This window comes from Ischnura elegans, chromosome 2 (genome assembly GCF_921293095.1).
Source record: "Ischnura elegans chromosome 2, ioIscEleg1.1, whole genome shotgun sequence".
Taxonomy (NCBI): Eukaryota; Metazoa; Arthropoda; class Insecta; order Odonata; family Coenagrionidae; genus Ischnura; species Ischnura elegans.
The window spans coordinates 17,987,776-18,014,006 of record NC_060247.1 but is presented as its reverse complement, the minus strand read 5'-3'; the positions used below and the strand labels follow the sequence as shown (position 1 = coordinate 18,014,006).

Genomic DNA, 26,231 nt, shown 5'->3' with positions numbered 1-26,231 from the left:
GAGTGATGCGTTAGAGAGCTGGTGCTCCATGGATCGACACTACGAAGCTAGAATTAATTATTTAGGGGTCGGATGGCCGACATTCAATTTTCCAAGAAAGGTCTGGTTTGATCAAGGATTCGAATGTTTACAGATTTTTTGCATCTTTCGTGTTTTGTTGTCATCGTGATGCGTTCTCCTTTTTTTACGAAAGTTTCCGGAAAGATCCTTTAATTATCCAACAAAAGATCTTTCATATTTTATATTTCTGATTGAATTAACGTCTTGTTTATTATTTTCGATTACGTTTCATCCGTGAGGAGATTATTTCATGTTTTCGCAACTGTTTATGGCGTATAAAATCGAAACAAACCTTTCTCTAATTGTGGCTTCTTAAAAAAAAAACTTCTTTTAAAACGCAAACAAACGTATAAAATCGAAACAAACCTTTCTCTAATTGTGGCTTCTTAAAAAAACTTCTTTTAAAACGCTAGCTTAAATAATTTACAATAGATTAGATACGTTGCTGAACATTCCCTTTACAACTTAGTGTTCACAATATGGTGAGAATTCGTCATCAAAAGAGGATGAAGTAGGTGATGAAGGGCTGGAACGAACGACGGTATCAGAGCAATAAAATTTTTTCGAGCATTCAATTTAAACAGAAGCAAAAATCACTCAATAATATCATAGAAGTAAACACAAACAATTGTGGTAAGTGCTCATGAATCCGTGATGATGAATTAATTTGCCTTCGAACAAGTCAAATGTTTGAATATTATGCGTAATCCGCGTTGAAAATTTTCTTGTATTTTCTGGTCTGTATGATTCCTTTGGTTCGGTGTCTATTGGTTAATTCTCGCCAGGCGTCGTGTCACGAGAAGGTATGTAAAAAAATTCCGTCATATTTTCCTCCCTTCCTCTCTATCGCTCCTCTAAATTCATATTTTCTCCGCGCTTCGTTTGATTCCCTCTTGATGTCTTTCGGGAGTAATTGCCTGTCTCGCACTAGCTCATGCGGGCGCCTGTGCCTTAATTAGAGGGCGCGTCACCGCAGAAACTTCTGCTGTGGATTTATTCATGCATACCTCTCCCTCTCCCCCGCGCTATGCCTTAATGGTTTCCTTCTCGCAAAATTTAACCACGTTTCGCAAGTCTGATACATTCTCATCGTTGCTTGTTTTGACCCGGAAAGAAATTCAGGGAATGTAGAATAAATTTTGTGAGATTCTTCTCGCGGAAAATTAACATGCAGCTACTGTAGGGCAGAAAACGCGTGGAGAAACGGTGAAAGAGAAGAATTTTGCCTTTTGTACTGTACATCTAATATCCTAAAACTTACGAAAGTGAATAAATATTTCGTGAGAGGAGCCAATATTAAACGTTTCACATCCGCATGCTAAACTAGGGCATACTTCACGTTCAACGTCAAAAGGTAACCGTCTCCAACGAATATTTTTGTGGATTCAACAAATGGGGGTAACAACAGAAGATAACCTTCTCCGAAAAATGATGTTAGAGATTTTTAAGGATTGGACAAATGTTTCCGTGTGATTAGAGCAAAAATACTTCAAAAGAAAATTAAGTTGGTTAACGTGAATTTACTGTTTTTAATTGAAAATGCATTTGTTCTACAAGTACATCGATTCTTGATTGTGCTATATTTCCCATGTATCATAAATGTCTTGGCTAAAGAGAGCGCCTCATTTGTATTTTGGCGATATCTGGTGCAAGAAACCATTCCAGCCTATATTTACTAGTGTACCTCAAATGTAATGTTGTACAATTTTCTCCCCAATTGCCAGTGCATAGTGTAATTCATGATTGAGAATAGCGTTTGTTAATGTGACGCTAATTTATTCCATTGCCTTCACCTTCTAATTTTTGAAAAACATCGCTGTATACATAAAATTAAGAGGTTAAAACAGTACTTAATTATCGAGGATTTTACAGCGATTTCCGCTACTGAGGTGCACCTGAAACTAAAATTCATCGTGGGAAGAGAAAGATTCACTTTCTCCCCTCTAAGTGGCAATGCGAGCGGCGAGTTTCACGCATGACGTAAGATACGGAACTGCATGTCGTATCCAACCAAGGCCGTAGCCAGAAAATATTTTCGGGGGGTTGGGGGGGGGTTTATGGAATAGTAGACAAACATAAAATTATTTTTATAAGATAAATAAAATAGCGTATACGGTTAAATATACATATTTATTATAAACCCTTAAAGGAAAATATATAAATATTATTATAAAATTGAATTCGGCCTTCCAGCTTTTTTTTGCGGCGACCAAATGAATTAACTCCTCGGTGTCGATGTCAATTCTGCGGTCCCTCAGGAGGCTCATAAGTCACTTACCTCTCCACTAATTCACAGCACTATTATGTCACACACTGCACCTACAACTTCGCTTAGATAAGTACTGACCTAAGTCGCATTGGACTACTAGATGTCCATGCACCACTATACAATATCGTCGTGTGAGCACCAAGCGAGCATAAAGTATCCATTTAATTTTTTTCATTTCGGGGGGGGGGGGGGGGATCAATCCCCCTTGATCCCCTGCCTACGGCCTTGTATCCAACGGAAATTGCAAAGAGGAGGCCTGATTCCATCCCACATCGTTGTAAATGCTTATGAATCTGTTGCCACTTCGATCGCACTTTAATCGATTTGCAAAAGTGTCCACGGCGCGGTGATGGATGCACTGCGATGTACTTTTTTCCAATATTTTGCAGTATAGTATATTTGATTTCGAGGAATAGCATTGATCCTCTATGAACTTGAAATATATATCACATCATCATGCATATAATTTTCAATTAACACCCCCAATGATACCTTATTTCTCCTTGAAACTCGGATCATCTTGTCCGTCAGCGACGCGAGTAGCGATTTAATTTAATAAACCCATTTAAAGGCGCGGTGGATGGCAACACATTTAGAGGCAGCTTTGAGTATCCTCTTTTGTAATATTCGAGCTAATATTGGTATTTATGACATGATATCGAAATTTTCTTATGCAACCTGCAAGTCAGTTAATGTTACTGTGAAGTTGATTCGTGTATTAACCTCTTGTACAGTGGTGTCTTTTTCGGTGAGAAGGATTATTTATAAATATGGAATTGATCTTGGAATTGATATTTAAATTTTCGCGTACCTTTTCATAGTCATGTATTTCCGATATTCTTTTTTTCTTGTTTCTGTTCGCGTGCGCAGAAGACAGAAATTTTGCTCGCGTGCGCAGTGTGCCCGTATGAACTTCTGTAGGAGTCATATAGGCGATATAAACCCAAGGTGCGTATAATAGGCGTGCGTGCCTATTATACGCACCTTGATATAAACCATCGTACAAGTCCTTTGAAATTTGTCATCAGTGAATGTGTGCGGAACCTTAGAATATCTTAGTTAATGAATTAAGAAAGGAAGAAGAATTCCTGTCATAATGTCGCATCGAGATTTAGATATCGGCAAAAGGAATCTTTGTAGAAGTGAGAATAACTGTTAAAGTGAATGAAATAGTTGTTATAGGAGCAGCTCATGCCGTCTTTTTAATTACCAAGCAGTTGTCATGATCCACTTTTCCTCCTCATATCGTGATGTGCAGAGTCTATCATCTTGAGATATCATTATTAGCATGTCATACTGTGCGATTTATTTACATATTTTTTTCCTCTCTAGGTGCTCTGGTTCCGCAATACACTCCGACTGGACACCACTGACAACAGGATCACCGAAGCTCGAGGAAACCGTCACACCCTTATCCTGCGTAAAGTCAAATCGACTGATTTTGGTAACTACAGCTGTCTTGCTGACAACTCCCTGGGGAAGACGAGACAATACGTGGAACTGTCTGGTGAGTGGCAATTGAAACCCGTAATTTAATTCCTTTTCGTCGTTTAATTGGATGGATATGGTTATTTTTTGCGTATCCTATTCACCTGTGGTTCGTTTCTTTCATGCTTTGTGAAATCACCTTGCTTTAAACTTCATAGACATTTTTCCTATCTCTTCTCTCTCATTGCTACTATGCACATACACAATGCCGTGTCCCAGGAGCATTTGTTAAGATAATGACTATGATTTGCTGAGTAAAAAGGTATTATTTTACAAGAGGTACAATCCGGATTTCGCCTTCAAACCTTCACTTTCCTGTAGTATTTTTGCCTCCTGATTAACGTGGTGACATTCATTCCTGGCGGAAATTAATAGTTTTAGAGATATTTTAACTTTTATGGATAGCGATTTTCGGGTTCTGCGCATGCGCCGCCATTTACGATCTTCACTTACTCACCCTTTACTGCTTTACTTTACGCACTTCACCTTCTGCGCATGCGCAAACATTACCATGCCGCCAAATTTAAAGTTTACCCACTGAGGAAGACCTGCCTGGGACATCTGGGCAGCCATAAGCACTGGAAGGTAAGCACATTTTACCCACTTCTACCTCCCACCCTACCAACTGGACCAGCTCGAAGGATATTTTTTTCTAGTTGACCAACTCGTACATGTGCCCGGAAAGTGATTTACCCACTTTACCAACTGGACCAGCTCGAAGGATATTTTTTTCTAGTTGACCAACTCGTACATGTGCCCGGAAAGTGATTTACCCACTTTACCAACTGGACCAGCTCGAAGGATATTTTTTCTAGTTGACCAGCCCCTACATGTGCCCAGAAAGTGATTTATCCACTTCTACCTCCCACTTTGTTATGTATTGGACCATCACTAGGGATATTTTTCTCTTGTTTACAATTTCAAACATGTTCCGTGAAACTCATTTACCGCCATTCCAATATGGCCGCGCATGCGCAGAACCCGAAAATCGCTATCCATAAAAGTTAAAATATCTCGAAAACTATTAATTTCCGCCAGGAATGAATGTCACCACGTTAATCAGGAGGCAAAAATACTACAGGAAAGTGAAGGTTTGAAGGCGAAATCCGGATTGTACCTCTTGTAAAAATTTACCAGTAAAAAGGAATAAATTTCACTGTCCTCTATCGCTCCTTTAGTTATTTTTCACTTCATCATTTATTCTGATCTCTTTCATCTTTGCTAGCATTGTAACAGCTGTCACAATGGGAATGTATTGAATCATGAATATGAAGTGTCTACCACTGTTTCAATTTATCAAAACTGACTGGTGGAACCGTTACAAATTTGTTAATTTTATTCCTCTTTACCAAAATGAATGACATGTTGAGGTAGAATTTTGTGGTATCTTTCCAATAACTAATTAATGTGTGCCTTCCAAGTGAATTTCACTATTTTTTTATTTTTTTTTTCGCAGGAAAGCCAAACCCAGCTGAATTCAGAAGTGGACCTCTTTCAAGCTATCGTGACAGCTACAACATCTCTTGGTCAGTGATATCCTACACAAATGTGGAAGAATACAAGCTTTACTACAGGAAGCTGCCGGTGAGTGAGCTTCAGCCATCCCCAAGGCAACAGCAGTCAAAACATAGTGAAGTGGTAATTAATAGTTAAAATATCCACCAGCACCTTTCCCTTCAAGCTTTTTGCACAACTTTCTATTTTTAATTGGACCTTATCATGAGTACTGGCTACATAATTTAATTATCATTTATACAGCCTAATTGCATCATGTCCCCATAATGAGTTTTTTGGCTCTCGGTTCACATATTTTTTTAACTTTATAAGGAGACATGACTTCCAATGATCATGGCTTTAATTCTTCTAGATTTCTATTTTTACTATGTGATTTATATTCCTAATTTTCTATTTCTTAATCACCTGTATGTGGTTTTTTTTTTTTTTTTTTTTTTTTGACCAGTTGACTGCCAAAAACCAAAGTTTTAGGGAGAAAAATAACTACTGAGGAAGTGAATCTTTTGTTAGCCATCTGGCAGTTGGTAAAGTAGTGTGCATATGAAAACTGTTGTTCGAAATTTCCATCGCTGGTGACATTTTAAATTGTAAAATAAGAGCATGTGAAGGCGACTGAACATGATTGCATTTCTGCTGTTGCAGACTCCTTTCTAATGACAATGAATTATTTTGATTATTTGCTGTTTTTGCTAAAATAACTTTAAACTATTAGATGAAACGTATGTTACTTGTTCCACAAAAGTTGGTGAAGGTTGAAATTCCATGTATACTTCCTCATTTAAAATACATATTCACTTTATGATGCTGAGTTCATGAATCATTGACTAGGCTTGTTTTTCGTACTGATAATCACTCATACATATATTACTTGAAGAAAAGATGTGAATAACTAATTGAAATTTTTTTAACTGAAATATTATTTTTTTACTGTACCAAGAGTGACAAATTATTAAAAGAGTGATTCATGAATACCTTATGCCACACTGTTAGTATATGTATTTGGCATCTTAGAAGTTGCAATACTTGAGTTTTTTTTGTTTTGCAGGATAATGACACATACGGAGGTGTCCATGGAGGACGAAACCATCTTGGAGATGGCCGAGGACACATGGGAATGGGTTACGGAGTAAATAGTAGGGGGGCTATGATGGCTTATGATTGGCACATGGTTATCGTCCAGGCTGACCCATCTGGAGTGATGCCATCGTCATCTCTCCTTGCATCCAACAAGGGCCACAATGGTCAAAGCCATGGCACTGTCCACTGGGGTTCTCTGATGCTGAAGGAGCTGGAGCCAGCATCTGACTATGAAGCCAAGGTTCAAGCAAGGAACCGATTTGGCTGGAGCGAGGCATCCAAGAGGTTCACATTCTCCACACGTGGATTTGGTACGTATCTTTTGTTACACTCTAACGGAATTCCTCTCATTTCTGAGATCACAAACTAGAAGCCTAATTTCCTTTTCAATGGCAAATTTCTTACACCCAACGGTATGTCTTCATATCAAATCTTTTACTGGTGTTAGGTATTGGTTAGTTACAATTGGCATAAATAAAACATGGCACACTGACTTGATCTCTAAATGTTAGAATTTCATTGTCATTGGCCACCCTTGTACTTAATGATAGTTTTTAAAATAAATTATTCAGTACATACTGTGCTAAAATTATTCTAGCTGCTACGTTTTGTCACAGGGTATGTCAGAGGCTACTTTCACCAGGATTGGGAAAATTTTGAAATTTTATTAGAGGCTTTTCTTATAGATGTATCAATGTTAGCTGTATTGGGTAAATAAAGCACTGTTAAAGGTAGGTGAAATTATAATAAAAATTGACCCAGTCACACAAAGCTATCTTTCAAAGAACCAGTTACATTTCGTAAGCCTGCAGGTTGACCTCACCAAATGAACATGATTTTTTGTCATTTAAGATAGCTCTCTTATTTAAAATGTCTAAAACTAACATCTTCAATTTAGTGGTGGCATCGGCTCCTGATTTTGGTTTTTTTATATACATGCATATAAGCATGCAACAACATGAATCCTCATCCCCCAAAATTCTTTGAAATGATAGTCACAAACATGCTTCTCAAGTACATAGGTATTGAATATCCCTCAGGGACCACTGTGAAGAAGCAGCCATTTCCCTCAATAGAGTTTTGATGTATTAGCTAAAGTTGGATTAAAAAAGCGTGCTATGGGTTGAAAATGTTGAATTATTTTCACAAATTATATACTTTTCAATTATAATCATCTTTAATAGCTTAAAAGTGGTATAAGGTTTGACAACATAAATCAAATACATAGTGCATTTTTAGCATGGGAATTGTTCTGTCAGTACACCTGGAGAAATCATGTGGAAAACATTGTGCATTAATTAGCTAGCTTTGATGTGGATTTTCAGTGATTACTAATAATTACTTTCATGGATTGGCAAAATAATGAGTTTGTATATCTATATGTACCTTTTTCTCTTATTTTTAGCTTATGATTCAATTTTCTTGGTGACAGGTGAACCGTAGTATTGTAGAGCAAGGTAGTAAACTAACAATTGCTAGAAAAGTAGTGGATGGATAGAAATGATATCTTTGTTGATAGAATAGCATGTTCCTTTTATGTCTGGAAATTTTTTTATCATACCTAGTTTTTCACATTCTTTTGTAATCCAAATTACTTGATAACTTTAATTTCTTCTCCAGCTTGGGGAAATATTGCACTACAATAGTAACTTCATTGATTGGTAATATTATTTAAATCAATACCTCTGGAATGAACATCTTCATTGACAAATAAGTTTTTGGTTGTTGGATTCCCCAATCATCACAGGAAATGCCCCACTTATTTCTGCAGATTTCATGTACTTGATGTGATAGATGAGCCAGGCCTGCCAAGACATAAGGGCTAGAAAAGGAGTGGATTGTGGGGAAATAACTTGGAGGACTTAGGGCCTAGATGCTAGTGCTTGTTCTGGAGGCATTATATTATTTTATTCTGACCACAGCCCTGAATAGATCACCTTAATTTGGAAGTTTTTGAAATTCATATTGCTTTTTGCACACTTTTTTCTGTTACCTAACAACCACTGTCATTTAAAGACAATAATTGTACATACGCTCTGCTTCATTTCTTTTTACTCCAAATTTTATCCCAAGTTCCTTTTCCCTGTATCCTTTATACCTACTCTATGAAATTTTATCTTGATTTTCCTTAGGGTACTTCTGTTTAAAGTTTTCCCTACTTTTCAGAACAGTTTAATTTCTCTGTCTCTTGGCATGCTTTTTTCATATTTTTAATTCAGGCATGTTTAATTCCTCTCTTTGGGTGCTTAAATGTCCAACTCTGATATGTGTATCAGTTGGCTAAAATCAGTCTATCTAGTCTTCTGCAGAGTAGATGAGAAATTTCTCTCTTGCTCATCTTCCTCAGATTCTGTCTATAGATGTAAGGTCTACGTATGAGCCAATTTTCTAACAAATGCATCCTGTGGTAAAAGGGAGACCAACTATGCAATTGACCTCAAGGCAAATAAATTATGTATTTATATTTTCTTTAGTAGTCGATGTTTAGTTATGACATGGCTTATCCATCATGATCTTATTTGGAAAACAGTGGTGCATAGTACATTTTGGTGACAGTATTTTACATTTAATCGGTATATAATCACCGGATCTATTGTAAAATCACCAACACCGCTTTTAGCAATCACTTTTTTGGCATCTGTAGAGAAGATAAACTGGTTATCTGGTTTATGTTTGTTTAATAACTTTCTGCATTCATTATAATATGCAATGCTTGCAATTACATAGCTTGAGCGAGGACAGTGGATATTCAGGCACGTTTAATTCCTCTCTTTGGGTGCTTAAATGTCCAACTCTGATATACATATCAGTTGGCTGAAATCAATCTGTACTTGATAGTTTATATAAAATAATGAACACTTAGCCAGTTCCCCATCAGGGATGTTTTTCTTAAGTCTTGAATTGGCCTCTCTCAGTATCCCCACCCGATGTTGCCCTGAGCTATTCACTGATGCCGGAAAGGGGGCAAGAAGAATCTGAGCTCAAGAACGTTGTTGAGTCAAATGTTAGCTCACAGCAGCAGTTGAACATGAGGCCTCCCTAACATATCCATGCAATGCTTATTGTGGTGATTTAGGCTGAATGTCATTCTCTCTAGCTTTCTTGGAAACATAGAATAGGCGATTATGCTTTCCTTTGTGATAAATACTTCAGTGAATGAAATATACTCTAATTAGCCTTCATCTACACATCTGATAACATGTGGTCCTCAGTATCCTAGAAGTTAGAGGCACTTCTTGCAATTCCCAAAGTTGCTGCTATGTCCTTCTGTTTTGTGTCTGTACTATCTTCCTTTCGGGCTGTTGGTAATTTTAGTGGATCTCCTGATGGTTTAATCTCCCTAAAACCAGATATCAAGGGTACATTGAAAACCATGATTTTTTTGGGAAGGAAAAAATGAGTGAATTTATTTCTTGTTTGATTTTTCAGGCACAGTGTCTATGTGCACACTAATTTTGACGACTCATATTGCCTAAAACTAGCTATTTATTATTGTGACTGCATTTATTTGGTGATTTATAATAATATTCTTAGCCAGTGCTCTTAAATATGTATTGCTATGCTTAATGCTGGTGAAATTAATAATAATTAAAGATCTGTGAAATCCGCGAGACGCGATATCGAGAAACAACGCAAAATAACATGAAATAACGCAAAATCAGTAAATAAAAACAAAATTTCACGTTTTTGCAAGTATAGGTGAATTAGCAAAAAAATTACATCTAATGACTAATGAGTCATAATCTATTAAAGTGTAAACCTTCATTGTTTAACGCTGCTGACGTTCATGTGATCTAACTCACTACGATTCCAAGGTCAATTGGCTTATTTTGTCTCATGCATATTGAATTCGTGTAATATCGCACACTGTAGTGATGTCTCCACCAGAATTTGCCGTTAAATTTATTACGGCCTCTTTCTTAGCTTCACATTTATCAACCCTAAAATTCTTAGAAATGTATTGAATGACGTGCTTTCTCTCCTGAAGAATTAGATAGTCTGAATCAATAAAGTGCTGAAAGAAATTTAACGCGGCTGCGAAAGAGCATAAATATAAGCTCTCGCGCCAGGCACGCATCAATGCCGAGCAGTAATTCCAGTGACTCACCGTGACACAGTAAACAGCGTTATTGGATAACTTGCAACCAGGAAAAACTTAAGTGTGGGTCTAACTTAACAATTTTGTCGACTTAAACGCAGCCCCTGGCCAGGAACGGAAGGCCACTTTCAGACGAGACGACTTTCCACCGGCTGCCGTTCACGGCACGACATATGGCGTGGCAAGCAAGTCATCTCGTCTGAAAGCGGCCGTGCATTGCCTGCATTTAACACCGTAGACGGCGCAGGTGCCGGTTTCCATGGCAGCTGTTGACAGGGCCATGCCGTCAACAGTGCGATTCGTCTCATTTGAAGACATCTATAAAGACCTACTGTTATTTAAAAGCACTAAGTGCTAGCATTTGGAGGAAGGGAAGTAAGGAACAGAAAGGATAAAAGTGCTACTTATGAGTGGATGGATCTTTGGATATTCAGTGCTCCACTGAGCTTCAATGGAAAAAAAATCATTTCAACACACCCCCAGTTCAAGTTTATTTGTATCCAATTGTGTTTAGCGATGCATGCTTCTTTCACGGCCTTTCTTGACCAATTGGCAACAGCTGTAATCAATACTAAGCGATTTTGTTGAACCTGCCTTCCCTCGGCACCTAGGTGAGGGCTATCAAAAGGGAGCCCATGACAAATTTTGGTCAAAATGCAAGTTATACATTACTTATGGTTAAACCATAGCTACCCAGCACTCGGTTTGAAAGCACTGTCATGATTGGTTGTGATTCACACCAGGGCCGGCCCTAGCAGGTGCGGGGCTAGGGGCGAACCTTCAGTGCAATAGTAGTTCCTTGCCTTGCAGTTCAATATGTACGTATTTTTATAAGTTAGATTATGAAAGTTAATTAGTTGTAAGCCTAAAGTAATTACTGTAAAATGAAAAAAGATTTTGATTTCACATGCAGGTCAAAATGGTAATAAATTACATAATAAAAATAAACTTACCATTGCATTGAAGTTTAATCATATATACATCAATATTGTTAAAAAAGTTTATGTTTGTGTTTCTTAGCAGCATTACATAATATTATTTTTTGTCTAGCACGGACTTAACAATACAGTAATAGTTGAAATTGCATTTTCAAAACTATCGTATATTTTAATTTTTTTTTCACGAACAAAGCGCAGGGCCCGGGGCGGTCGCCCCGCCCTAAGGCCGGCCCTGATTCACACTTGGGCTGTTTTTAATCACCTCTACAGCTTTATATATCAAACGAAGGAAAGGAATTTTAAAATGCCAAAAACCTAGTGTTACCGTTCATACCAGGGCAAGTGAATATGGCTCAGAAGGATTTTATGTGAAAGACAAAGTATTACTGTGTAAATTTTGGGATAAAAGACTTGAATCTGAAAGACATGACACCTTGTTAAAGCGCATCAATTGAGATAAACATAAACGTGCGAAAGGGGACCCACAAAACCACAGTTATCATTTGACCGACTCAGTCAAAGAAAGTGAAGGAGGCGAAAGAGGAGTTTGTTGTCCCTACTACAGAAGCATTTATAAATGCTGGAATTAGTGTAAAGAAACTAGATAATCCAAAAAATTTGGGAAAGGCTCTTGTACACACATGAAGGGTAGTGGGGATTTGCTGTCTGCCGATCGTATTTGCCAAGAATACATTCTAATTAGTATATGGAAAAAGAAGCAGGAAAAGCTTAAATATTGTGTTATTGGTCTAAACTATTACAATGAATCCGCAGAACAAATTTCAGTACTATTCGGTCAATTTTGCTTCAGTCTTCCTCACAAAGACAATTAATTAAGTGAAATGTTCATGGTGCACCTTGCTTGCTCTATAATATCAATGCTTGAACCATTGATATATGTACCTTGAACTATTGCCTTCATTTGGTTTTATCAGAAATTCTGTACTGTTGAAATTGTATTTAATTTTATGTTAAATGCAAATGCAAAAGTATGTATAAGCAATCATGAAATGTGCTCCAAAAAAAATAGTAAAACACCGAGAAATATGCAAAAATTTTAACATTATAGTAACACCGCCAATATTTTCTATAATACCAAAATCATTTAGTTTTAAAACGAAATTTAACAAAAATAAAACCGCTTTCACGGATCTCTGATAATAATACAAAATCAGCTATCAGATAATGCAGGAGATGTAAGGAAGAATAAGGATGCTTGCTCATATATGTAGTTCCATAACTGGAAAAAAAAATTGTGAGAGTTTATTAGGAAAGGGGATGTATTCTGGTGGGGTTATGTGGGAGAGGTGCACTTACGACTAGGGATGGACGGATCCAGGTTTTTTTCCGGATCCTGATTGGATACTTTATTTCAGGTGTCGGATCTTCGGATACTTTTGGATCCTTATGTATTTTTAATTGTCTGCTATAAAATGAAGTAATTATTCTATTATTCAAGTTTCTTCTGGGTAAATGCGATCAAAGGAATGCTATTTATATTTCCAAACACATTTTATTAGTTTAATGGATTAAAAGTTATTTTTAAAAACTTTCAAGTTATTTGACAGTATTCAAATTGTCGTCATGCACGTTTCCCCCGAATTTTGTCACTTTCTCATCACATGCTGACTTGTGTTTCACCCGCAAATGCTTCAATGCTGTGGTGAGGTGGATTTTGCACTTCCTCACCATAGTTTCGTGTCACAGTGAATGTAGATGGCATACATTGAGATCTCCTTATCTCAGTAAAAATGTTTCCACACAATGAAGTACCTACATTGTTATCAATATATGATTAAATTAAATTGTAACTGCGCAATCTGAGACATAATTGACAATGTTTAGAACAATATTAGACTTCACGTGTGACGAGGTGTGGGAACAGAATGATACTACCGCTCAGCAATCTCGAGAGGAAGGGGTAGGTAGCAGAAGTACGTAAAGGAGAGGTGGAGGGGAAGGAGCAGGATCTTTCAGTCTTTCAAGCAATGTGGCTACCAATGAGGGAATGAAGGACAAGCATGTCAGATCTTGCTATTTTGTGACGTCATTGCTTTCAAAGCAAAGCAGGGCATGCTATGTGATAAATGCAATTGGCGTTTCCAGTCTGTCTCTACTAGTTTGAGGGGGTTAATGCTACGCTTGTTTCTTTGAAAATTGTGCTGTTTGGTCAATGTGACTATTATAATAGTCTATTTGTAACTAGAAAACTTAGTAGCAATCAATTAGAATGGAATAAACTAAAATATCGTCAAAATGCGTTGAGTTTAGCCTCATTATTTTTTAAATCTTGTGTATGTCATCCAAATGCCAAAGCTATCATGACATCCTCGGGCCCAGGAAGTCACTCATCTAGTTTTTGTCCTCTAGGAACGCAGAATTGAAGCAGGTAGTCTGAAAATGGTTAGATGGTGAGACAGGTTGAGGATGCTTTGATTGTTCTAGTGTAACTTGATATTTTCCTTTGAAGACAATGATTTATGGTCTGTGAGATCTTGGAAATGAAAAAAAAACATTATAAGCAGGGTCTGATGGAGGAAGGGTGGTTTTCTGAAATGTGCAACGTTGTTACTTTTGCCATGGTTGCTACCTTATGGTGCTGAGATTTCCCCGAAGGTTGTTCAATCTTTTGGGAAGAGTCACTCTATGTGCCTGTTGTATATTACCTTATAATTTTCCACTCCTGAAATTCTGTAGCATAACCCCTACGAGAGATTTTAAACAAAATGGTCCAGACTTAACCTATTCTATTCAAGCATTGTAGTGCAACAGCGCGTGCAAAGAGAGCATTAGAACTCTTTCCACTCTCTCTTATGGGACACTGCATTCACTGAAGCATTAATTTAAAATTTTGGATCCAAATCCGGTGTCTTCAGCATATTTGGATCCCAAGTATCTGGTGAAGGGCAATATCCACAGATATTTGGATCTGAGGTAACCGATCCAACCATCCCTACTTAAGACCCATATTCCAAACATTTGTGTGGGAGTTTGACCCCATTGACTCTCCCTGATTGCTACGGCCCTGTATTTACATCTACAAATATAAATAATGAATAACTCTACCTATACACAGTGTGAGATCACCAATCTATGTTTTTTGTCGTAAAACTCTTTTTATGTCTTAAAGTTTTACCTTGAGGCCTAACTCTAAAGGTAATAATAGCAATGCTTAGGCATTGAATATCCTATTCATCTTCTTTCCTATACATATTTATTGTGTGAATTTCGTTTACTTTATTTAAGCCCATTTAAGACTGCCCAATAAAGACTGTAAATGACAAATATGAATGATAACCAATTTTATTCAAAGAGAAAGAATGGGTCTAATTAGGTAACATGTACTCTTTAATGTCTGTGAAATTGGCTACAATGAGGTTTCAGAAGTGTGTTACCTCCTAAAATTTGAATATTTGAATAAAAAATCTTCAAAGTCCAATAAATTTCAGGAATTATTCTGGGATATTCCATTTTATAATTTCTAAGATGAACCTTGGACACTTGAATCTGGGGCCTGGTGCAAGCGAACCATCTACTCATTGTCAGTCACCAGTCTCCTGTTAAACATTGTCTTGAAATCGGTTTCTTTAATTCAATGTGATCTTGGAGATATTTTCTCCCTAAGTAATATATACCCCATCAAGCGCAAATAGTTGGTACATATAAGAATATACAAACTTAACTAAGACCTTGCCTTGTTTGTGCCTGTCCATACCAAATTTAGATGTTTTCGTCCACAGTCCATATGTTTTCCAGCCTTTATGTGTTCTAAACATCCTAGATTATACTTTTTCTGCATTTTCATATACATTTGCGTATAAAAAGGAAAGCTCATTTCAGCCAGTAGCCACATCGAGAAGAGAATTTAGGGAAAGTGTGGCAATGATTATGGCTCTGCCATTGGCATTAGTAAATATTCTCCTCACAATTCATATTTGTGTTAAAAGTGGCATTGATATCCCTGGTTGCAATATCAGTATTAATAATTATATAGTTACAATCAATAAGGTATAAAGCATCAGTGAAAGTCTGGTAGTGGTAGGCAATGTACATATGATGGTGTTTCATCAAATATTCAATGCAACACCCAATGTAAAAGATTTGTTTTGTTGGCATGCCTTCAAGCTTCTTCACCATTTCTTTAATATTGACTCTAAAACTTTAATTTTAGAAATGCATGCTAAGGATTACATTATATAATTACCACTGTAGATAATTGAAAATACTTAGACTGGAGCAAGCCATTTTCATTCAATACATTTTTTAAAGTCCTTACATGTTACTAACTAAATTGTGGGGAATACATTCTCCTTATGGATTTATGTCCATCAAGTCACAAAAATGCAATGCATGACGCAGAAAATTTCACTGATACAACAATATATACATATTACAATATATATTTCCATCTCTACTGAAATATGAGCAGTGATTTATTAAATGGCTTAATTGCAACTGAAGAGCATTGGCTTGACTTTTATTTCCATTTTGTCCTACCAGAGAACTCACTGATTGAGCCTTCCCCTGTACCTGCAGTTTTTTCAGGTCAGTTACATGTTATTTTGAGTTCAGTTCTCTTTTGTTAAAAGGGTGCATCACTCATGCTCGACTAATCTTTTTTTGTGATGTATTGCTTGTTTAAAACTTTGCTATCATCTTAAAGTTTCATGGTATACAGGTTATTGTCACCATTTTTCTGAATCTTAAATATGAAAATTTTACCTCAGAATTTTCTTTTAGGTAAATTTTTTTATATTTGAGATACAGGGTTGCATGAGTCTCTGTTACATGAGTTCTGTATGCCCTTAAAATTTCAAGTTGATAGGGATTTACTAGATATGTACTTTCAAATGAGTTATATGTCACATAAATATACAACCTGTTGAGTAGGAGTGATGCATCCTGTAAAGCATTTTTTACTCGCACACCATTTTTTTTTGTTTACTTTATTTTCATTTACCAGTTTTGGAAAACATCATAGTACCTTCAGTACATACATGGTCATTCTTCATCAAGAGAAACTATATCAGCAAGACTCACCATAATCTTGTACCGACCCTAGTCAGAAGATTGTGTTGTTAGAATCTTGTGCCTGGATATGTAGGAGCCATTAATTGCTTTGCTTGGTTAACCCTGCCTTGACTGTGTCATTATGATTGATCCTAAATCCTAGATCTAAAATTCTGTGTACAACATTTTTCATATTAATAACCATTCTTTTATTGCCACGTTACTTTACTTTCCATGTGCAAATTTTTTTAAGTTATCAAAAATGTTTGGAAACGGCAGCAGACTAAGGGAAATATTTTTCCATAGGTGTAATTATCAAAAGCCTAAGGAAACTTTGATAAGTTCTTTGAATATTTTTCTTTGGTATGGGTGTCTTCTGGTTACATCTTTTGATCGATCAGTTCATGTGATCTCCTTTATTCATACTCATATTTTGTTTGTAATCTATGAGATCAGTTGCATGAATTATGGCCCCTCCATCTCCTTAAAATTTTCTACCATGCCAATCAAAATTAAAGTTTTTGAAGTTCAACATTAAACCCTGTCGATTTCTGAAACAACAATGCCTGTTCGCTGTCCGTTTGAAGTCTGTTGATAGCCTGTTGGAGATTAGTGAACAGAGTATAAACAGCCAACGAACAATCTCGGGTCACTCACAAGTAGGAACAACTTACGAACAGCCTACCAACAGTTTGTACTCTGTTTGCAGCTTGTTCCTTAACAGGCAGGCAACAAGCATTTCGGGAACAATAGTGAACAAGCTTTTAACAGGCAGGGGCCGGTTGGTAGTATGTTTCACCGAACAGGGAATGAACAGACAACAGTGAACAAACACTAAACACCCTATCGATTTACGTAAAAATGATGCCTGTTCGCTGTCAGTTTGGAACCTTTTGGAGATTTTGAGAACAGATTATGAACAACGTACGAACAATTGTTTTAAGTTTCGGAATTTGGACAACAATTTGGATTAATCCAAATTTAATTGAGTACAAGGAAGTTTGATTGAATCCAAAGAAAATATCATCTACTTAAACAGTAATTATATACGGTTGAATTCATTATCACGATTACCATCAACCACGGATGACGGTTATTGAAGTGAGCACGCAAATTATATTAGCTATCTGCTCGGCTTACGCACGTTAAATACTTTACTTCGCCAATTACAGGCAGGGGCCGTATGTTTCAGCCAAAGAGTATGTACTCTGTGGTTTCAGCGGACTGGGAACGAACAGACAACAGTGAACGAACAGACAACAGTGAACGGACAGTCAACAGGCAAGGGCCGGTTCATAGTCCGTTTCACGGTACAGGGTACGAACAGAAAACAGTGAACAGCTAGTGAACAGGTTCTCAACAAGGACGGAAAGATAGCGTGGTGCTGCTACCTACCTATAGAAGATAGCAAACGCAAACAATGACGCCAATAACCGATACCGTTATCCGGACAGTTTACGAGCACATGGTCGACTGTGTTGTGGTGAAGTTGTTGGATGCGGAGAAAACAGTTATTTATTTGATTATTATTTAACCTGTGCTAAATGCCCGCAGTGACGAATTAAGTAATTCGTGCATCCATTCAGTGATAGTGAAAGTCGTGAAGTGATATTTGTTCTTGAGTGTGTTTATTTAATAATTTATTGTGTCTCTTAAGTTTTTGAGCAAGTACTGAGATTTGTATTGTATTTGTATTATGCGTATGTGCGTTACGTCGCCAATAAGAACCAACAAACATTGCCAGAGGACTGTCTTTCTTGTAGGTTTGTTTGTGAGAAGTGAAATCATCGTGTTCATAAATATTCTTTAAAGGCGTGTTTCTCTTTTAAAATCACTCGTATTATATTGACATAGTGCAGAATCCGAGTTGTATTAATTTAAGGAAGTACATATTTCTTTGATGAAGGCATGTGAAATATTTGTTGATGTAGTGGTTGTTCTGTTAATGATGACAAAGCTTGCTTTTCTGCAACTATTCAAGATTTTTATAACTAATGGAATATGTGGAAAAGCACAATAAAAGTTTTTCTTACAATCATTCAAATGAATTTCAACTTTTAATTCTATTTTAACATCAATTATCTCTTGCCTATTATGTCCAACTTAGCAACAGCGAACAGTTAAGGAACAAAGTATGCGCATAGGGAGAGAACAGACAAATAACCATCTTCCCACATTGTCACAGACAAGGAACAGACAAGGCGTTCCAATGTACATTCTACGAACAGTCGCCTGCCTGTTCTCTCTTGGTCAAGGAACAGGGAACAAACAACCTAAGAAAACAGGCAATGAACTGACAGCACACAGTCCCCTGCCTGTTCATTGTCTGTGGTCCAACAGGTAAGGAACAGAGAATGCCGCTTTCTTAACAGGGAGGGAACAGACAAGTAACCCTTTTCTCACAGACAAGGAACAGACAAGGCGTTCCAATTTACATTCTACGAACAGTCGCCTGCCTGTTCTCTCTTGGTCAGGGAACAGGGAACGAACAGCCAACTGACAGACAATGAACAGACTTTATTGTTACAGAAATCGACAGGGAAGCTGTAGGCTCCCACCATCTTCCTACATCTTTATAATCTTAGACTTCTCCAATCAATAAGAGGTATGACCACATATTAAATTGGTGTAGAATGCTATATTTATTAAGGATGTATCCATTTGTAAAAACATAATTTTATACATGCTAACATGACGTGTCCTAAAAATTTTTCCAACTGACTGTGAGAATCCTCAAAGTAAACTAATTTTCCAAAAAGTGAGCTCATAGGATCTCCTCAATACATGGAATGGACATGGTCTCTATATTGGAATGAAATTTCTCAAAGCAATTTCTTTTTAAACTATCGTAAAGTTACACGATGTATTTATGTACTATGTACAACTTTTTTATACCTATTGCAACTTAATTACTGCTTCCGAAAGACATCACATCACCTTGCATATCACAGTTTGGACTATACATTCAAATGATGAATATTTTCATTCAATTTATCAATATGATGGTACATAATTTAATTTACGATGGGAATATGGGTACATATTTTCATTTATGATGGGATGAGAAATTCCAGTTCAACGTGCTGCGCACACCAGTTGAAGTTGTCTATGTTGGTCGGAGCATGGGACCACATCAGTTGATAACATCCAGCAAGTTTCAGCCTTTCCTGTTGCATGCATGCTAGGAACACTCAATACTTGGTCCCATCTGTTACTGCCTAGCTAGCAAATTTATGTAGAATATGCTTCATTTCCATGGGTGAATCTCTTAAAGATGTAACAAATACAAAGAGATGGAATTTTGCATTGGTGTTGGATAGCATTATGTATGTCTATCTAGAGGGAGTATAATCATGAAATTCAAGAATATTAAATCCATGTATACGATACTGCTTTTGCTTGCTGGGCTCTTATTCTTCCAATTTGTGCATTTTCATTTGGACCTGGTTTCAGTACAACTTCTGACCTTTTTTCCACTCAAAAATGAAGGAAATGTAATCTGAGGCATGACAAATATTTTCTTAATTTCCTATTCGATTTTCATACCAGTGCTTCCTCTCTGGTGGGCACCTGTTGCATTGTGGCACCTTTTTTAAGTAATGGAAGTTCTCTTGTTGAGGTTTTGCTGCAATCTTATTTCATGCAAATGGGCTAACCTTAGGTGAAATCGAATTCCACCACTTACTTTTAGTAAAAATGGTGTTTGGTATGAAATTTCATTCTTCCGGGTGGCAATAGAAAAGCATGGCTGTTATGTCCAGAATATTTGACCCTCGATTGCATGATCATTAAACTGTTAAAAAATATTTTCAGGGAAAAAATTTCTACGAGTTCAAGAGGTCAATTGTAACATGCTGCTTGACGCTTTGTTCGTTATATTTCTTCAGCTAATGCACATATTTCAGTAGAGATTTAGGTCATCTAATCAATAGTTTGATGCTTTTAAGATGATGTAGTTTTATCTGCTGGTAACAATAGAACCTATCACCCATGAAGTATTTACTTTTGCTTCCATTAATAAATGTCTTATCATCCTTTTTCCATTGTAAAATTTCTATTATTTCTTCACTCCCTAATTAGTGCTATGGTACCTCTGCTTGTTGAGCTTCTGCGCTAACATGCATTGTATGTACATATTATAATTGTACATAATATGATTATCAAAAAATCTAATATATTTTATAAGATTTTTTGTTTCATCCATATGAATCAAAAGTATTTGGTGTACCACTCATTGAAATTGAGTGGTGAACCAAATGCCTCTGCAGTGTAACAAAGAGATATTCCTATTTTAATTTTGTAAATGATGCTGTAAATATTAAAATTTTAACAAAACAAATAAAGGTACATTGTATGTTGTAGATTGCAGGGTGTGTGTTTCAATAATATAGGACGAAACTGAAAACATAGCTCTTTAAACAAAGCCTGAATTTATGAGATAGAGATTAGCATTGGTAACGTCAATGTAAAATAACTCTATAGCCTTCAGCATCTAACCAATAATTCCATTGTGAAGTATTAGTGAAAGGTTTTTGGGTAGTTTTACATATTCTGATGTTTTTAGACAAATTAAATTAGTGCTGAAGTGTATAAAGAGTAACAATTACTTTCAGAAAAGAATGAGCAGATTACGGTTATATATAGTCAAATTTGGCAAATTTAACATTACAAGTAAAAATTACAGACAATGTGGAAGTGACTGAGACATACTTTGCCAATCCCTGAATTAGTGGTTCAAATGTAAATTCATAATGTTGTTAAGGAAAATGATATCCAGAGTTTTTAGAAAAGAATACATAAGTGTTAGTGTGGTGTGTAACTATATTTTTCAATCATCAGCTTTATGAATGTTTTTACTTTTTCAGCAATTTTTTAATGTATATTTATTATTTCAGCATTTATGTGATTTTTTTATCACTGAAGTAATTTATCTACTTTTTTATGAGCCTTAGTGATAAGTATTAATTTGGCTGCCAATGATGCTGTAAATATTCAAATTCTAACAAAAAAAAGTATTTGCATTTCTGTACAAACATGCAGAAAAATAAGTAAGGCTTTTTTGGTAGCATTTTCTCAGCATAAGTGAAGAAAAACTTCATGTTTCAAAACTACATTCAAACACTGTATTACATACTATTAAAATTTCCTTTTATTTTAATTGGCGTTCTGCATAGTGTTTTCATGTAAAAATAAAATGGTGGTCTTTACTAATATTTGAATGTCACACTTTCTGTGTAAGGAAGGTTTTGTGAGGAAGTGTGCCCTCTTAATTCATTTTCCAAAACATGCTTAAGAGTCAGCTGCTACTAATTAGTGGTACTTAAAGATTGGCGTAGTGTGGATGGTTGGAAAGCCCTTTGAGAACATAGTAGCAAACAATTTTTTTAGAGGAACAACACGAAAGTTCTGTTGCTATTACATTTTGTAAAGCGTTAAAATTATTCTTTCTCATTTTAAATGTGCAATTAATGAATCCATTTTACCTAAAACTTCATGATGAAGCATTATTGTAGTTACTAGGGATAGCCTCATATTCTTATGTCTTTGGTCGAGGTACATAGGTGGTGTAGCGTAGTGAGGGTAGCAATCACTTTCAAAAAATAATGAGCACATTAAAAGCAATATTAGCATTTGTAAATTTTACATAGAGTATAATTTATGCAATATGAATGTTACTGGTGACTTAATTACTGATACTCAAGTTACTTGCAATATGTCAGATATCCTTAGATGCATGTGATGCATATTGTACTGTGTAAAACCTTGATTTTTGAGAAACCTAAATATGGGTGCCAAGACCACACCAAATTATGGATGCTGTGTATAATCCGTCTCAAATTTAGAGTTCATGAACAGGTTACTGATATTCAAGGAGTACTAATGTGCCTTTGATAACCCTGTGTGTGTAATCAGAAATTATTATGGAATGAAAGAGTGCAAAATCCATGTTTTACCGTAGCTATATAATTCTCTTGGAATTAACCTTCATATTCCATTTTTTCATTAGCTTTTTTGTGTTGCAATGCATTATTTTTTTATGTTCAATTTTACTATCTTTATGTTATTACTTCATTAAATGCTTAATCTGTACCCTTGCCAAACCTAAATGGTGCTGATTCAACGGAAGCATTTCTAGTCTGATAATTTTGTTTTTGTGTTTTCTTCCATTCAGAACCAGAAGTGAGGGACTTGGGAATGACTGCTGCTAGCTCTGGAGGGTCAGCCAACAGGGGAGCTGCTGCAGCTGTTGTAATCAAACCCCCAACTGAGTATATTGCTGCACTAGTGATTATATCTTTGATGGTATGGACCTAAATTAAGTCCAACAGGTGGGTTGAATCTATTGAATTCCTTTGTTTTTTGTCCAATCAGGACACTGAGTATAAATTACTTAGCTGCAATTGTGAATTGTGAAATAGAGCCGCATAAGTATTCATTTAACTAAGTATTTGTTGGATTTGATTCACTTTAATACTTTGTTAACACTTCCCTAGCCAATGCTCGTGAACAGTTTTTCAGTTGTATTTGCATTTAAACATTTGACCAATTTTTCTCAGCTAAAATCAATGTAAAAACTGTTATGAAATGTCAAGGCTATTGTTACAGATAATCAAAGCTTTTTTGTATATATATGCTGTCAACATGGTTGCATCCGGGGCTAGGTCAACATATTCAAACTCAAAGAAGAGCCTTGCAAGTCGTTGACCCGCAAATATTCTGTCTGTAGCATGAAACTTTTTAATCGCTATGAGTTATTTATGGAGTTGTGCAGTAATGTTTTAATAATTTTATTTTTAGGAGTTCTATCTTTTAAATGATAAATTTGTTTTGCTGAATGATGTGTTTCTTCCATCAGGGCCATACTGAGTGAATTCAAAACTGGCAGGAAGGATTTGAAGAGATACTTCATCCTCGAGATTTAAGTGGGTGAAATTATCAAAACAAGAGCATGAAGCTTTGACGGCAAGGATATTTTCTTATTAAATATCTGATGAGAAATTAATTTATATAAAATGGCATTTGCAAGTGTGAGAGTGATTTCTCAGATAGAATGTTTGAAGAATAAGTGAGTGAGTGCTTGTGGATTTGCTTTTGTGAAAGTGAGAAGCAAAAAGTGACAATGCATCAAAATATCTACCTTTCATTTCAACCAGTGAAGAGGATATTTCATTGGAAGTAGGACATGGCCAGTGTGAATGATGCTATATGCAATTTTTAAAAGAAGAATTAAATAATTGGCTGCTTTCATCTGGAAAAATTCTGAATGGTTGTGAAACATGAAATGCTCTTCGCAGAGTCACAACAAGCAGTGGTCTGTGAGTCTGTTTTCTTATGTAAGTAAAACGCTGTTGTTGTTGTCTGTCCGTGTTTTGCAATGAATGTCTGAGAGAGGATGTAGGAGTAGGCATGTTCAGGTGTGAATGTGAGACTATATACAATGTATATTTCATAAAATTACAAAAATAAACACAGCTATTGGAATCCAAACTCACATGGGGCCAAAATGTAATGACTGCAAGTGTCTAGTGTGGATTCGTCCTGAAAACAGTTTTTCATGATTTTGTTCATCTCCAAATTTGCAGTATCTGGACATAAAATTTTTTTTAGGGCAGATTGCCCTTGCAGTCTCCCTTAAATGGTTTCTTCTTCTGTTATTGTTTCCATGGAATATATAAATGTATTATCTGTATGTAAACTTAAAGTTTTCCACTGTTTAATATGAATGACAAGAATTTTGATCCCCAGGACTGCTGTATTTTTGCCATAAGATAATGTCAATATTCACAAGTGGGAAAAAATACCATTTTTATCATAAACCTATCCTCATTTTTCAACTCTTCTGCCTACAGAACCCCAAACTTTACCTCAAACATTGCAAATCAGGCAGCACCTGTCAAAGTTTAATTTTGATGAATTCCATAGAATGATGAAACTTGTTTTAGCTTAACTGTGTAGTTATGTGATAAAACACAAAAAATGTTTCAGCTTGTATCATTATTCTTTTTACATTGGAAACAGATATTGATTTACATTGGAAACCTACTATAAATACTATTTTGATGTTTTCCTGGGATGAAAGAGTAAGTTCAGAGGTTATGAAGAAGGTGCCCAATGAATGTAGGTAGCATATATCTTCTTTTAGTTGAACTGTGGTGTGATTTCAAAACTGTGCGAAAGTTGCCCATTAATGGTAGATAACTGTCCCATGAAAACAAATTGTATGGAAATTGCTAGCAGTAAGCATTTCATTCAAAAAGTACTCATTTTGAGGTCATGCAGCACCAAATAGCAACTTTGTTATTAGCATATCTTTGTCATGTGGCATCTAGTAAAATTGATGTATAACTTCCTGGATCATGAGGCAATCAATGGAGTAAATAGGTAAAGATTGGATGTCATATATTGAAGGTTGCTTTCTTTGAGAGCAGAAATTGATCATTGATCTGCAACATTATGCAAGTGATTTTATCCTGTGTTTCACTCCACACCTAAGTGTGTGTGCACAATAAAACCCTCATAGCTGAACAAGGTTGTTAGTGTTCAAGAATCAACTTCCACAGTTCAACTGAATTTAAGTGTTTAAAAACTTAACTGCACCATTAATAATTTTTGTTGTTATTGATGCTGCGCTCAGTGAAGAATGTATCTCTCCAATTTTGAAATACTTATTGTTCATTCATTTCAAAATATTGCTTCTTTGTCATGATTTTAAGTGTTAGCTTTGACCCTTCGTGTTTTACTACATTGGTGTACCATATACATCCAGAGTTTACCTCTGCCCTCCTCTCCTATTGTTGCTATTATTTAGATATTAATAAATTGTGAGCATTATTTGGCCACCATATTGAATGTGAGGTAAAATTTTACCTAAGACCTAAATGAAATGCTTAGTTCTGAATGCGGGCTCACACTACTGGCAATTTGTATGCTAAATGTTTTGCCAACTTCAAAATTAAATCAATGGAATACAAATTATTGTGATTAAAATGTTTATATTGTGTATTGCTCTTGTGTGTTTTATTTACATTGCCTTTTCTTCTCTGTGCATAATCCCCCAGACATAAAAAACGAAAAAGGATTCATTTTCATTGTACTACCCTCCCTCCAGGGTTGGAACTAGGACTTCTTTAAGGGGGGCAAAGACCACTTTGCGGCTCCCCTCCCAGTAGTGGATGGAGAAAAAAAATAGGGGAATAATAATAACAAGGGAATAAGGGCTGGAACAGCCTTGTTTTTTTTCTTTTCTTTTAAGTTGAATTTCCCTCCTTTCTTCTTTTTTCCCGCCTGCCTTGGTTTTTGTTTTTGTGTTTCCCTTTCGCTTTAGAGGGCAGAAGCCCAAGAAGTATAGTGCATGCCTTGCACCTGGGCATTCGTTCGCCGGTGTCAAGTCGAAGAGGAAGCTTTCGTTATCTCGTCGAAGCTCGGGCGAGGAACAGGACCATGGAGAATACATTATATGTGTGTAATGTATTAATCATGAACAGGACGCTCGGGGTGCACAGTTCGGCGGAAGCCAAGGTAAGGCGTGAATCCCTTCCTTATTTTCTTTTCCACCCCCTTCATTTCTTCTTTTCTATTTTCAAGATTTGGTTTCCAGTCCCTCATTTTTTCTTTTATTATTTCGTCGTAAACGTAAGGCTAAGTTCCGGCCCTGCATGGATTACATTTCGGGCGGGACACAACGGCCCCGTAACGCGACATTTTTTGGTGCCGAAACCCGGGAATACATTTGGAAATCATTAGGCTTTATTTTAATTTATTTAGATCGCTCAGT

General features: G+C 36.2%; 1 protein-coding gene across 2 annotated transcripts in view; it reads left to right on the top strand.

Moving 5' to 3' along the window:
• The window catches only part of LOC124153452 (neural cell adhesion molecule 1-like), a 463,051-nt gene extending 437,587 nt beyond the window's left edge, over nt 1-25,464 (top strand). Inside the window, exons 6-11 of one of the 2 annotated variants that reach the window (XM_046526607.1) lie at nt 3,662-3,836; nt 5,274-5,455; nt 6,378-6,720; nt 15,947-15,991; nt 22,629-22,785; nt 23,313-25,464. In XM_046526607.1, the coding sequence (XP_046382563.1) occupies nt 3,662-3,836; nt 5,274-5,455; nt 6,378-6,720; nt 15,947-15,991; nt 22,629-22,771 (888 nt within the window). In that variant the 3' untranslated portion in view covers nt 22,772-22,785; nt 23,313-25,464. The remainder of the gene's footprint in view (nt 1-3,661; nt 3,837-5,273; nt 5,456-6,377; nt 6,721-15,946; nt 15,992-22,628; nt 22,786-23,312) is intronic. The other variant, XM_046526608.1, reaches the window with a different exon arrangement.
• The last annotated feature ends 767 nt before the right edge of the window (nt 25,465-26,231 follow it).